Here is a 13,657-nt window from a genome sequence, read left to right on the forward strand (position 1 = left end):
CTGGACCAGTGAATTCATTGCTCACTACACCTCCTGCCTCAATTTCTCCAGAGTGACCGGCCCAGAGGAAATCTTCCGGGGACTGCGATTTAGTGTCGGGTGGGCGGACACCCAGGTGCACCAGGGGCAGGTGGGGAGCGGCGCGAGGCGTCCGAACCCAGCACAGCGCCCGGCGCGGGGCGAAACGGGGCGGGGAGTTGGCCGAGGGGCGGGGCAGGCAGGAGCGCGGGGCCGACGGGCGGGACGTTGAGGGAACGGGCGAGCGCCGGCAATGGGCCCCGCCGCGAGGCTGGCGGCGCTGCTGGCGGTGCTGGCGCTCCGGGCCGAGGGCCCGGCAGGGGCAGCGGCGCGAGAGGACACCTTCTCGGCGCTGACCTGCGTGGCGCGCGCCCTGGCGCCCGAGCGCCGGCTGCTGGGGCTGCTGCGGCGCTACCTGCGCGGGGAGGAGGCGCGACTGAGGGACCTGACCAGGTGAGGGCGTGGAGGGTGAGCGCCGCCGAGGACCCTGAGTGGCAGACACTGTGGCCTGGGGTGGGGAGTGACTCTGAGGCTCAGTGTGACCTCCAGAGCCACTGTCACTGAGTGCGGGACCCTTGGACGCCGTGAGGGAGCTGTTTCAAACTGCACACCATGTAGGGGGACACACACACACACACACACACACACACACACACACACACACCAGATCCAGCCTCACACAGAGAAGTTGATACTCTGTGGGAAAGTGTGGCAGGGTGACTGTAGGGCCAAGTTGGACCTCACAAGAGCTGTGTCCAGCTGTGTGGGACCTGAGGCTCTGTGTCACATTGCCACAGGCACAGGACGGGGAAATGTTGCATTGAAATAGACACTGCCAGAGTGAGATGGTGTGAGAACAGGGTGATGCTGTATCTCAACGTGTATTGGATTTTCTTTTAAATTGTAGATGGACACAATTCCTTTATTTTATTTATTTATGTTTGTATGTGGTGCTGAGGATGGAACCCAGAGCCTCACACATGCCCAACAATTGCTGTACCACTGAGCTATAACCACAGCCCTTTGTATTGGCTTTTTGAGCCCCCACTGTGAAGTACTATGTGACCCAGCAAACTGATATTTAGTATGAGGAATCAGATGACATTCTGCTACCATGTAAGAGATGGATGTGTCACTGGGACACAATATGGATATCATACTGTGCATATGAAAGATGACAAATAATTGTGCAGATTACTATATGAATAATGCTTTATTAATTCATCCAACACATATGTTTGAGTGCCCACTCTGGGCCCTGCACTGCTCCAGGCACTGGAGATAAAATGGTGAAAAGACCTAACTATGTCATAAAGGAGTTTCGGCCTGTAGCACCATTATTCTATTATTGTTAATCAAAGATATATTTTCTCTCCCTTGTTTTCATATCTATCTATCTCTCTCTCTCTCTCTCTCTCTCTCTCTCTCTCTCTCCCAGAATTGAAATCAGGGGCACTCAACCACTAAGCCACATCCTCAGCCCTTTTTTATATTTTTTTATTTAGAGACAGGGTCTCCCTAAGTAGCTTAGGGCCTCGCTAAATTGCTGAGGCTGGCTTTGAACTTTCAATCCCTCTGCCTCACAAGGAGGCATTGGAATTACAGGTGTCTCCCACCCGGTACCGTGCCAAACTTTCCTTCTCTTTACACACGAAAAAGCTGCTCAGGTGGTGGGTGGGAGCCTCCAAGGAGCCTGGGGGCAGGGGAGACATTGTGTCTTGAGGTTGGGAGTAACTCTGAGGCTCAGTGTGATCTCCAAACCTAGTAAATACTAAATAAATGGTAACTGAGATGTTATATGTGTGTGAAAGTATTTGACACCAAGAAAACACTTTGAAAAGCCCTACTTGATGCTAGAAGACATTGAGGGTAGCATTAATAGGCAGATGCTCAGATTTTGCTATCCAAGCAAAAAACTACACAATATGGGATAAATTATTATAAAGCTGGGGATTCTGGGACATGATGATCATGTATTGACTCTGCGTCAAACAATGAAAGATGAATGTTTGTATATAGTACCATATGTATCACTGTGTGTTATGCCTTCTCTGCTTGGGAATTGAGAAAGCCACAACCCTATAAGAAGCAGTGATTGTGACCATCTCGCTATTCAACATGCTAAAATTGTACTTATACAAGTGACCCTGTCAGATGTATACAGCTAAGACAACACAATGAGCTGTTATAAAACTTTCAGTGAGGGCTGTGGTTGTATCTCAGTGGTCAAGTGCTTGCCTATCACACGTAAGGCATTGGGTTCAATCCTCAGCACCATATTAAAAAAAATTAAAAAGATATTGTGTCCATCTACACTAAAAAAACTTTGAGTGTGTGTGTTATTAATACTGATTCTGGAGTGACACGGGGAAAAGGTGTGTGGGACACTGGCTGTGTGAGAGTCCATGTAGAAGAGAATCAGTTTGCATATGGAGATGTGTGAGCAGCTTGTCACAGTTTTGTCACAGTGGGAGGCCTTGCATAAACCTTATTTCATTTGATTCTCATAATGCTTAGGTTTGTTTTATACTCTTAGTAAATGAGAGATCATCTAGTAGCTTGTCCAAGATTATAAATCTAGGAGCTAGCAAATCCATGACTAGGATATAGTTCTCTTGACCCTGTTTACCCAATGTTCTTTCCATCATGCTGCAATGTCTCTCCTGCTTGCTTTGTCTGATATGCCAGGACACAGACCAAGCCCCATAACTGCAGGAGGTTTTGTTAGTGGCCAGAGTATGTGATGGCTCAGTGCCTGGATTCAAGAGTTCAGTAGACCTCTGTTTAAATCCTAGACTGTGGCCTTGGACATGTTCCCTTATCCCTTGAAGCTTTAAGCAGCTTGTCTATCAAATAATGATAAAAATAGTGCTACCCCCCTCATAAGATTGTTGTAAGGATTGACTACTGTGTAAAGGTATTTATCATTGTGTGTGACATGTAATAAGTACTTGACAAATGTTAATGCTACATGATTATTGTTCATTAGGACTGGCTGATGAAATTAATCCCCACTGTTGGCTCTAAGCATTTGCTAGGATTCTAAGAGGCCAGATAGAAAAAACAATTAGAAAAGTTCTAAATCTGTTTCTTAGATAATTTATGAACATTTTATTTTGTAAAGTTTGATTAAGTTGTAAAATTGTGAAGTTTGATATTTTGGAGACTCTAATTCTGTTCTCTAGTTATACTCAAAAATCCAGTGAAATGTTTGCTTTTTAAAACATGAATTTTTGGCAGTTTCTGCTCGCTTTTCTATACCTCCAATATGGTAATCTTATGTAATTTCAGATGTTATTTCTAAGGCCCCCAGTTTATATTTTTTGAATTTCTAAATTGGGAAATGAAATATTTTTGGATGTTGAAACGACTCCCTACCCCAAGTTAATGAATAAAATTTATACTAGTTATAGTATCTATCATTATATTCTAGCATAATGCCTATATTAGCCATACATATATAGTTAACCTATAGCTTTTTTTGTTGTTGCAGTTTAAAAACTATGACGTGTGTATAGAATTAGAATTAGCAGCAATTTTTTTCTGGACTAAGAATTAAGTATTCAGAATGTCTCAGAAGCACTGAGACAAAGCCATTTCTGAGTTTCAAAGAAGAAACACACTGAGTTGAAACAGCCATGTCCTGGATCAGATAACCAACTCAGGCTATGTTTTATGCAGGGATTGGGTTGCAAATTTTCTGTGCAAATTCTTGAAGAAAAGGATCAAATTTTCCACTCTCAGAAACATTTGTTAAAGCAAAAAGCCATTTAAGAAACCCTGAGGTTTGAATTCAGCATCCCATAACTCAGTCTCTGGAAACTAGCTATTTGCTCAGACACTGGGCATAGGGCCAATTTTTGGATTCCAAACCAGCCTCAGATATCAGTCAATACATTTTTTCCCCCTTTTTTCTTTGTGGAACAGAAAAAAAAAAACCCAGCATATTTGAACAGTGGATTGGGTTGATGTGCTATAGTAAAGATCAAACCCCTGACCTAAACAAATCAACCCCAAAATGGAAAGTGGGTGGAAGAAAACAAAGATATAGACAGTACTTTTAATTTGATGGATGGCTTAGAGCAAATATTCATCTCTCTGCCTTGCTTCTTTCCCTTCATGCCTCAGTTTTCTCAGATGCCTGTTAAAAGTTAGTCTTTAAGCTAATGAGGAGTCTACTCAGTTGTGGTCAAGGTGGGGGAAGAAATAATGGAATGTGCGTGTTGAAGGGACATATAGAGACCTTCTAGACTAGACTAACTTTTTATTTTATAGAGTTTGAAATTGAAGGTGGGTTGGAGACTGCGTCCAAGTTAGTCTCCGGCCTCCTCCCACCTCTTCCCTGTCCAACTATCTTATAAAATCACTGCCTACTCAGTCTCAATTGTTCCTGGACTTGCTTTTTAAGCTGGGTTCGGCCCAAGTCTCTGCTTGTACATTTTTTTTCGTCTAGCAGTGGAATATCTTTTACTAAATAGTTCCATATGGAGCCAAAGCAGGAAATAATGGGCAGTGAAATGATCCCACACCCTGGAGGCTGGTTTAGTTTCAAAACCTGGGAGTAGCAGCTCACAGACTGCCCTGTCTTTGGGATCAGAGACATCCTGGAACTTGACAGACATCCCATGTCCTGCCTGGGTCACCCAGGCCCAGATTCTTGTTCCTTAATTTATGTTGAATTGAACATTTGTCTTCCTGGAAACTGCTGGGCTAGTCACTTCTATTTCAGGCCCCCTTTCTTAGTTGAGAGCCCCAGTCTTTAGAAATCCTCAGATCAGACTCTGCATCCAGGGATTGAAATCCTTTTACCCTGCCAGCCCTCTTTTCTTCTCGTTCATGCCTTTCTACTTGCTCATTCTTTCCAAAAGACTCTTATAGTCTCATGTGTTCTTGGACACATTCATATTCTCACCTTGAACACATACTTTTTTCTTTTTGTTATTATATTATTTTTGAAACTAACAATATTTAGATAAAGGGAAAAACACTCGAAAAGGACAGGACTAACATCCTTAACCTGCCCTATTAAATATAACCAATAGATTTCAATCATATAAATTCCATCAATGTGTTGGAAATAGAATGATCACAGTATGCCAGGAGAGAAAACAGCATCTTTTGCTAATATGAACACTACTGTAGGACATACGAGGAAGAGATGGAATAGTTGGAAAGAAGATCACTTCAGGTCCCATCATATCCAGCCCTTTTCTGCAAATGTCACCAATCTGAAAAGTTGGAAGTGAACTGGACAATCCCAATCTATTCCCCATTACAATCAGCACCAGCTTCTACATTGTCTTCTTCCTGAATATCTCCCTTGAATCCATCCCATCTTTTGCCTCTGTAATCACTGTTGTAGACTCCCGTGTCTCCTGTACAATTTTGAAGGGACCTCCTCCCTGTCTTTCTGTCTCTAGTCCCTTCCACTTCTGAATCCTCCCCACCCTCTCATGGATTTATGTATGTAAACAAGTCATAGTGATTCCACTCTCACTTGTCTCTTAAAATCTCCCTTCACCTAATCTGGCCAATCAACCACCCTGTCTCTGTACTCCCCACTACGTCTTGTTCTTAAACCTGGTATTGCATCTGTAATATAATTATTTGTGTCTGTTTTACCCACTGGACTGTGAGTCCTTGAGGCCAGGTTTTTATTAAAATTTTCTCCTCAGCTCCTATAAGAGTATATTTTATTCATTTTTGCATAGAAATATGAATTGAACTTGGGTACACACAGTGATGAGAAATACATGGGGGGGGGTGTCCATAAACTTTTCGTGCATTGGCTCTATCTTTCTTCTGTATCCCCACTATCCAGCGTGGAGTCTGACATCTAGAAACTAACCAGATAGATTAATAGGTTATAATGAATAAATAAATATGGGTCAAGTCTCTGCCCCTTTGTATACACTGATCCCTGTTGGCTCAAAGAATATTGTTTCTCTCTTCTTTGTTCAATCACCATAGGAAACATGGCAGAATCAGCTGAGAACTCAGTCTTCTGAGTTAGGCAGACTTGGGCTCAGTTCTGGTTTTGCCATTTACTAATAGTGTGGCCTTGTTCCAGTTTCCTCTCCCATAAATGGGCAAAATAAAATACACTAAGAGTTGTTGGGGGGATTAAATGAGGCAGTATATTAAAGAATGCCCAATCATGGTAAGAGCTTAGTAAGTAGTAACCACTAATATTTTAACAATCCTTCAAGAATAAAATTAAGTGCTCTCTCTTCTGGGAAGTCTTTCCTAACCCTTTCTAACTGGGTTAGATGAGCTGCTTGCAAGCTCCCATAAGATTATATGTTTAATTTCTCATAGCATGTGTCACAGTTATCATAATTTTTTAAGAGAGAAAGAGAGAATTTTTTAATATTTATTTTTTAGTTTTTGGTGGACACAACATCTTTATTTTATTTTTATGTGGTGCTGAGGATCGAACCCAGCGCCCCAAGCATGCCAGGCAAGCGTGGTACCACTTGAGCCACATCCCCAGCCCCAGTTATCATAATTTATTCAACAGTGTTTTTGAGTTTCTGCCAGACACTAAGATATAGAGTGGTAACAGAATAAAAAGACTTACTTTTAAAAAATTATTTGTATCTCTAAGACCTAGCATGACATACAGCATTTGGTGTAGACTTATTCATTCAGTGAACAAACAAGTAGATAGACCTATTTTTAATTTTGGTACTGGGGATTGAACCCAGGGGCTCTCAACCACTGAGCCACATCTCCAGCCCACCCCCCCCCCTTTTAAATATACCTTTATTTTATTTATTTACTTTTATGTGATGCTGAGGATCGAACTCAGGGCCTCACATGTGCAAGGCAAGTGCTTTCCCACTAAGCCACAACCCCATGCCTCCATAGCCTTTTTTTGTATTTATTTAGAGACAGAGTCTTGCTGAGTTCCTTAGGGCCTTACTAAGTTACTGAGACTGGCTTTGATTTTTTGATCCTTCTGCCTCAGCCTCCCAAGATGCTGGGATTACAGGTGTGTACTACTGTGCCCAGCAGATCTACTTTTTAAAAAAAAATCTATTTTTATATTTATTTTTCATTGTTGATGGACCTTTATTTTATTCATTTATTTATATGTGGTGCTGAGAATCCAAGCCAGTGCCTCACACATGCTAGGCAAGTGCTCTACACTGAGCCACAACCACAGCCCCAGACCTACTTTTACTCAATGTGTAGTTTTCATATTCTTTGTGCTTTCCTGGCTTTTTTGGTTAGCCTGTTACATGAGTCTCAAGAGGTTCAGAATTTCAGTTTTAGCTACTCCCCACCCCTACTGCCCTTGGGATCAAATCCAGGGCCTGGTGTATGATAGGCAAGTGCTCTACCACTGAGCTATCCAGGGTGGAGTCTGACATCCCCCAGCCCCATTTTGTCCTTTACTCTTAATGTATGCACAGCATACAACCAACCTCCCTGAGTGGAGCAGTTGTGTCAGGAGGTGAACTCATTCTACTCCTCTCTTTCAGGTTCTATGACAAGGTGCTTTCACTCCATGAGGACGCAGCAGCCCCTGTGGCTAACCCTTTGCTTGCCTTTACTCTCATCAAACGGCTGCAGTCTGACTGGAGGAATGTGGTGCATAGCCTGGAGGCCAGTGAGAACATCCAAGGTAATGAGGAAGAGGGCTGGAGGGTGAGAAGGAAACTCCTGTCTCCTGACTCAGTCAGTGGTAAGGAGAGGAACTCTAGTGGGATGCGATGAAGAGTAATGGAGTGGGTACGTGTTAGTTGATGTTCTTAGCTCTTGTAAGTTCAAAGAATTAGGTATTCTTGTTAATAAGTTATATGATTATGGATTGGAAAACACTTTCATGTCCATAGTCTCTGATCTTCACTATGATCCTGTGAAGACGCACAGGATCTATCATGCCATGGGTATGTGTGTGAAAGAGTGGTCTTCTGGTGGTTCCTATTTCACTAAGTTTTTTTTTTCTTAAAGAGAGAGTGAGAGGAGAGAGAGAGAGAGAGAGAGAGAGAGAGAGAGAGAGAGAGAATTTTTAATATTTATTTTTTAGTTCTTGGTGGACACAACATCTTTGTTGGTATGTGGTGCTGAGGATCAAACCCGGGCCGCACGCATGCCAGGCGAGCGCGCTACCGCTTGAGCCACATCCCCAGCCCCGATATTTCACTAAGTTTTGATGGGAAAATACAATATCATCTGCAGCAAGAGCACTTTCCTAAATAATTCTACTTGTACTTTAAGAAGTTTGTTGGCTTTTGGAAAGTGAGGAGAAAGAAAAGTTGTCCCCCTGTAGGGCAAGATTCCTAGGGTTATAAGATGAGACAATATGGTGAGGGTGTATGCCTATTTTGTTCTTCATTTACTCATTCTAAATGTTCCTCTACCCTGTTCCAGTAACTGTGATTCCCAGGAACTGGGAACACAATACAAATAAAACCTTATCTCATGGAATATTTGAATGGGTGGTCATGCCTTGCAGGCATTAAATGCTTAATACTTCCTTTTTTTTTTTTTTTTTTTGATGGTACTAGGGATGGAACTCAGGGCCTTGTTCAAGCTAGGCAAGGGCTCTACCACTACCCCATCCCCAGCCCGTTACCTGTTTTTTTGAAGGATAAATTATGTTTTACTAATTTTACAGCTCTTAAGGATGGTTATGAGAAGGTGGAACAAGACCTCCCAGCCTTTGAGGACCTTGAGGGAGCAGCACGGGCCTTGATGCGGCTGCAGGATGTGTACATGCTCAATGTGAAGGGCCTGGCCCGAGGTGTCTTTCAGAGAGTCACTGGCTCTGACGTCACTGACTTGTACAGTCCCAGACGGATCTTCTCCCTCACAGCAGATGATTGCTTCCAAGTAGGCAAGGTAATGGTATTCAGAGAGAAGACCAATTGCTCAGCTCTAGTTGCTTGTGGATGAAATAAGTACGTCTGAATTGCTTTTACATATTTCTCATACTTACAGTAAACTTGGAAATTTGATATTATCCCCATTTGCAGAGAAAGAAACCAGATTCAGGGAGTGTAGATAATGAAGATTACACAATTCTAAGCAGCAAAACTAAATTTTGAACTTGGTCTTTAAAACAAATCTCATGATCTTTCCATGGGAAGGTGAGGTGATCATATACTTAGGATGCCCTTGAGAGTGAAATGGGTATTGTTAATTGTGCCAGGACAAAAGACATAAATTAGGCAAAATGATCCTTTGGTCACCCTAATGATTACCCCTGCTAGTAGATGAGCCACTGGGTGGAAAGGGAAAGAGATGGTGATGTGAAGATAAGATCATGGAAACTCTGCCTCCTGAGACTTTCTGGAATCCTCTGCAATGTTTCTTAAGTATTTGGAAATACTAAATTAAATCAGTGTCAAAAAACTGAGGCCATTCACTGTAACATTACTTGGGGAAATAGACTCAGGAACCTCTTATATGATGTGTTTAACTGGTCTTTGATCACAAGTTATAATCACACTTGAGATCATTTTATAATATACTCTTTGCCAACCTTTGCCTTAAGAAGTAATGGAGGGGCTGGGATTGTAGCTCAGTGTTAGAGCACTTGCCTAGCACAGATAATGCACTGGGTTTGATTCCCAGCACCACATAAAAACAAACAAACAAAATAAAGGTATTATATCTGTCTACAACTAAAAAAAAATTAAATGAAGCAATGGAGTAAATGCTTTTTAATTTTAAGGTGCATATTAAAAGGAAGTGAATTTTTCCTGACTTCTACAATATTCATTAGCAGATCTGATAGTGGCCTTTGTAGGTCCTACTTCAAACTTTTAGGAATCAGTTTCCAAATTACCACTACAGAGTGGGTAACCCTGGGTCTCTCTACATACTATTTTCCCTTTCTGAGGTCCTGAGTGGAATCAGACCCCAATTGTCATGTTCATGGCTAATTTAAATTTAAGTCAGTTAAAGTAGTTTGATGTATGGTACCAATATGTGCTTCATCAGTGAGGCCTTTCTGAAACTAAAACCATATGTTGAAAATTTAGTAAATCACTCTGGAAAAACTTACTGGCAATCCTTATTTCTATATTTATCTATTTATTTTGAAAGGCAAAACATTACAAATATCAGAAGAGTACATGAAATAATATAACAAGTAAATTTATAATTAAAATGCTATATATATATATATATATATATATATATATATATTCGAATTTTGCTGTTTCAGCATTTTTCTTAGATTTTTTTTTGTTTTGTTTCTGGTACCTGGTATTTTCCTTTTTTTTTTCTTGAAAATAAATAATAAAATGATTTTTGTATTTTGTTTAAAATATCTAAATATTTCTGGAAGAATTTCAGTTATTTCAGCTGACTACATTGCTAGAACTTAAAGCTGCTCATGGAAATATTCATTAAATAAATAGTTAGGACTGGGGATGTGGCTCAGTGGTGGAGTGCTTGCCTAGTATGCAGGAGCCTCTGGGTTTAATCCTAGCACCAGAAAAAAGAATAAAATAAAATAAAAGGTTAACTCAGTAGAAAAAGTTCAGTCATTTTTTTAATGTTATTCTTCAGCTCAATCCTTTCACAAAGAGGAAACTTGAGGAACAGAAATGTAAAACAGAAGGTCAATGGAAGTCCTAGGATGGGAATTAATTTACTATTTAGGCTACAAGCTGCCATATCTCTAGGTTCCATCCTGTCTGGATGGTACACCTGAATTAGGCCATTTGGTAAGAGTTTTTCCAACTCTGTGACTGTAATTCCATGTTGTTTCCAGTAATGACTTCCAGGAAATTCCATCTTCCGGTCTGGTTTTCTAGTTAGCTTAAGCTATTAGGAGACAGGAGCTATGCTTGGCACATGTTGCCATATTGCCCAGCATTCTGACATTTAATCAGAACAACTCCAGTGAGATGCCACAGCATTCCCATCTCTGCCTTCACTGCGGTGTCTAATGCATTTGTCACAATGATTGGTTTGCTCTTGTACCCTCACTTGATTCAAGTTCTTCAAGGACAGGGACCACCAAGAACATAACGTTCAGCAAATACTGAATAAGTAAATAAATTTAATTCACTCCTCACATTGCCACCAGTAATATCTTCCTTAACAATGTGACATTTAAGACTGTAATTAGCTTAGGCCATGTTCCTTATATTTATTTTCTGTTTCTGTGGAATGCTTGAATGGAATTCTGTCTTTGGCTTCCGTTTTTGCCATTCTCCCTTTTTTTATTTTGGTACAGGGGATTGAACCCAGGGGCACTCAACCACTGAGCCACATTTCCAGCCCTTTTTAATATTTTATTTAGAGACAGGGTCTCAGTGAGTTGCTGAGGCTGGCTTTGAACTTGTGATCTTCCTGCCTCGGCCTCCAGAGCTGAGCCTCTGGGATTACAGGTGTGCACCAGCACACCCAGCCCATTTTCCCGTCTTAGAATGCTCTTCTTCCCTACTTCTGTTCTTGAAACCTTTTCCTTCTTCAAGGAAGGCCTATCTCAGATGCCATTTCCTGCATGAACCTTAAGACTTCCAACTCTCCTCACTTCTTTATCTCTTCAAAGCATATTATGTGTTTTCCTTCAAGCATTCCTGCCATTCCGTTATGGTTTCTTGAGTTCATATCTCTTTTCTCTCACAGATTATTCATTCCTTAAATGCAACAACTCTTGTGTCTCCTCTCTCCACCTTGTACAATGCCTTGTATATAATAGATGTTCTGTAAATTAAATTAAAATTAATTTGAGGTTAAGACTTGCCTTCTTGGGTTCCAAAGGCTGTTTTACTCTTTAAATCATCATTTCCTTTCCTCTGCCTGTGGACTAAGCCTTTAGTAGTGGTACTTTGTCCCTGCAGGTGGCCTATGACATGGGGGATTACTACCATGCCATTCCATGGCTGGAGGAGGCTGTCAGTCTCTTCCGAGGCTCTTATGGGGAGTGGAAGACAGAGGATGAAGCAAGCCTAGAAGATGCCTTGGATCACTTGGCCTTTGCCTGTTTCCAGGTAGGGGAGTGAGTGAAGCTCACTGCTTGTATCATAATAAAGGTAATGCTTTACATCTGCTTTACAACTTTCTAAGCATTTTCTTGTCCCTTAATTTATTTCATCTTCCCAAGAGGACCAAGTGGGAAGGGCATTTATTTTATTGTTTCCATATATCACATGTGAGTAAACGGAGTCTACAAAAAATTCTTAACTAATCATGAAGCTCATAGTTAGTTGGGTCATGGTGGTTGTAGATCACTTGTTTGTGCTCTCAGCAACTCTAGCTCTTCACAGACATTGTATCATGATGTTGTCATGGAGGAAGAAGTTTGAGCGCTCTCCCTCTGAGTCCGGCTATAACATGTCTAGTGTCTGTCTCCAGAGCTGGCATTTTTGTGCTGTAGCACCAGCCTCAGTGCCTCATGCAGCTGTCATCTTCCCTTGGCACTGTTGATGGACTACTTGCTGTGCCTCACTTAGAGGTTCAGTTCCCTAAGTACACAGCTGCCATCTTTTTGTATTGTTAACCCCATTTCTCACTGGAGTTGTGCAGTATTCAAGAATAGGCTGGAAAAATCTCCAAGGAGTCAGTTCCCTGGTTTCCAAAGCTAATAAACCATTTTTATTTCCTTAATTCCTTTTTCATTTTATTTATTTTTACAGTGCTGGGGATTGAGCCCTGGGAATGCTAGGCAAGCACTCTGTCACTGATCTTAACCCTCAGAACCTCCGTATTCAATTTTCTTTCTTCGTTTTCCTAAGAAAAATGAAGGTGGTGTGGGTGGTTCAAACCCACATTACTGTGAAAACAGTCTTATTCTCAGCACAGCTGATACTGTTCACTTCGTGGAAGCTCCTGAGTCTTTATTGTAAAATGTCTGTGAGCTTTTCTTTACTCTCCTGCTTAATGGCTGCATGTTAAAGTGAAAATGGAATAGTTATGATGTAACAAAGGGGGAGAAGATTTGAGTTTCAATCGAGGAAGAAAATGGAGACTTGATGTAGAAAGACTTAGAGAAGGTAGCCTGACGTGGCACATCCCAAAAGATGGGGTGTTAAATACAATGCCCAATTATTATTTTGTATTATGCAAAGTGCTCTCAGTGCCTGGATTTCCATGGGGGTCATTTTTATCACATTGCTCATTGCATATCATATTTTAATGTGCATATTGCTTTTATCACTAAAATGAATTCTTAATATGCTAAAGTAAGATGAAAGGATTGAAAAGATACACAGTTTCTATTAGCTAATCATCATTTGGAAGCACCCAAAGGAGGATTGCACCCCACTGTATGGAATTCTGTTGCCCAGATTGGTCTAGAAATCTCCTGTTTCCTTTTGACCAGTTGAGCCCAAGGTTGAATGGCTGTAGGGACAATTAATTCTTATGCATTGGGGAATGTTTCTCTTTTGGTTCTTCCTTTGCTTCCTTCCCAGTGACTTTCTATACCCTAGGAATAAATTATAATTTTACTAGAGTTTTTATTTAAATTTAATAACAAAATACCCCATCATTATATCGCTTGCATACTTTGAGATTTGAGGGCCTTTAAGAAAGCTTATCTTAATTTATTTTTAAGAAATTTTTACTAAATTACTCTTGTTCTTCTGGTAAGGGTGGTAGTAAGTCATTTATAAGTGAGGAGTCTGAGGACACCTGATTTGCAGCAGAGTCACAAATTCTTTACATCTCT

General features: G+C 41.1%; 1 protein-coding gene across 2 annotated transcripts in view; it reads left to right on the forward strand.

Moving 5' to 3' along the window:
- The first annotated feature begins 244 nt into the window (after positions 1–244).
- P4HA3 (prolyl 4-hydroxylase subunit alpha 3) overlaps positions 245–13,657 on the forward strand; it is a 40,370-nt gene continuing 26,957 nt past the window's right edge. For both annotated transcript variants that reach the window (XM_081263061.1, XM_081263062.1), the window contains exons 1-4: positions 245–471; positions 7,506–7,648; positions 8,645–8,868; positions 11,829–11,978. In XM_081263061.1, the coding sequence (XP_081119187.1) occupies positions 272–471; positions 7,506–7,648; positions 8,645–8,868; positions 11,829–11,978 (717 nt within the window). In that variant the 5' untranslated portion in view covers positions 245–271. The remainder of the gene's footprint in view (positions 472–7,505; positions 7,649–8,644; positions 8,869–11,828; positions 11,979–13,657) is intronic.

The sequence above is a fragment of the Spermophilus citellus genome (genome assembly GCF_964194105.1).
Source record: "Spermophilus citellus genome assembly, chromosome: 2".
NCBI lineage: Eukaryota > Metazoa > Chordata > Mammalia > Rodentia > Sciuridae > Spermophilus > Spermophilus citellus.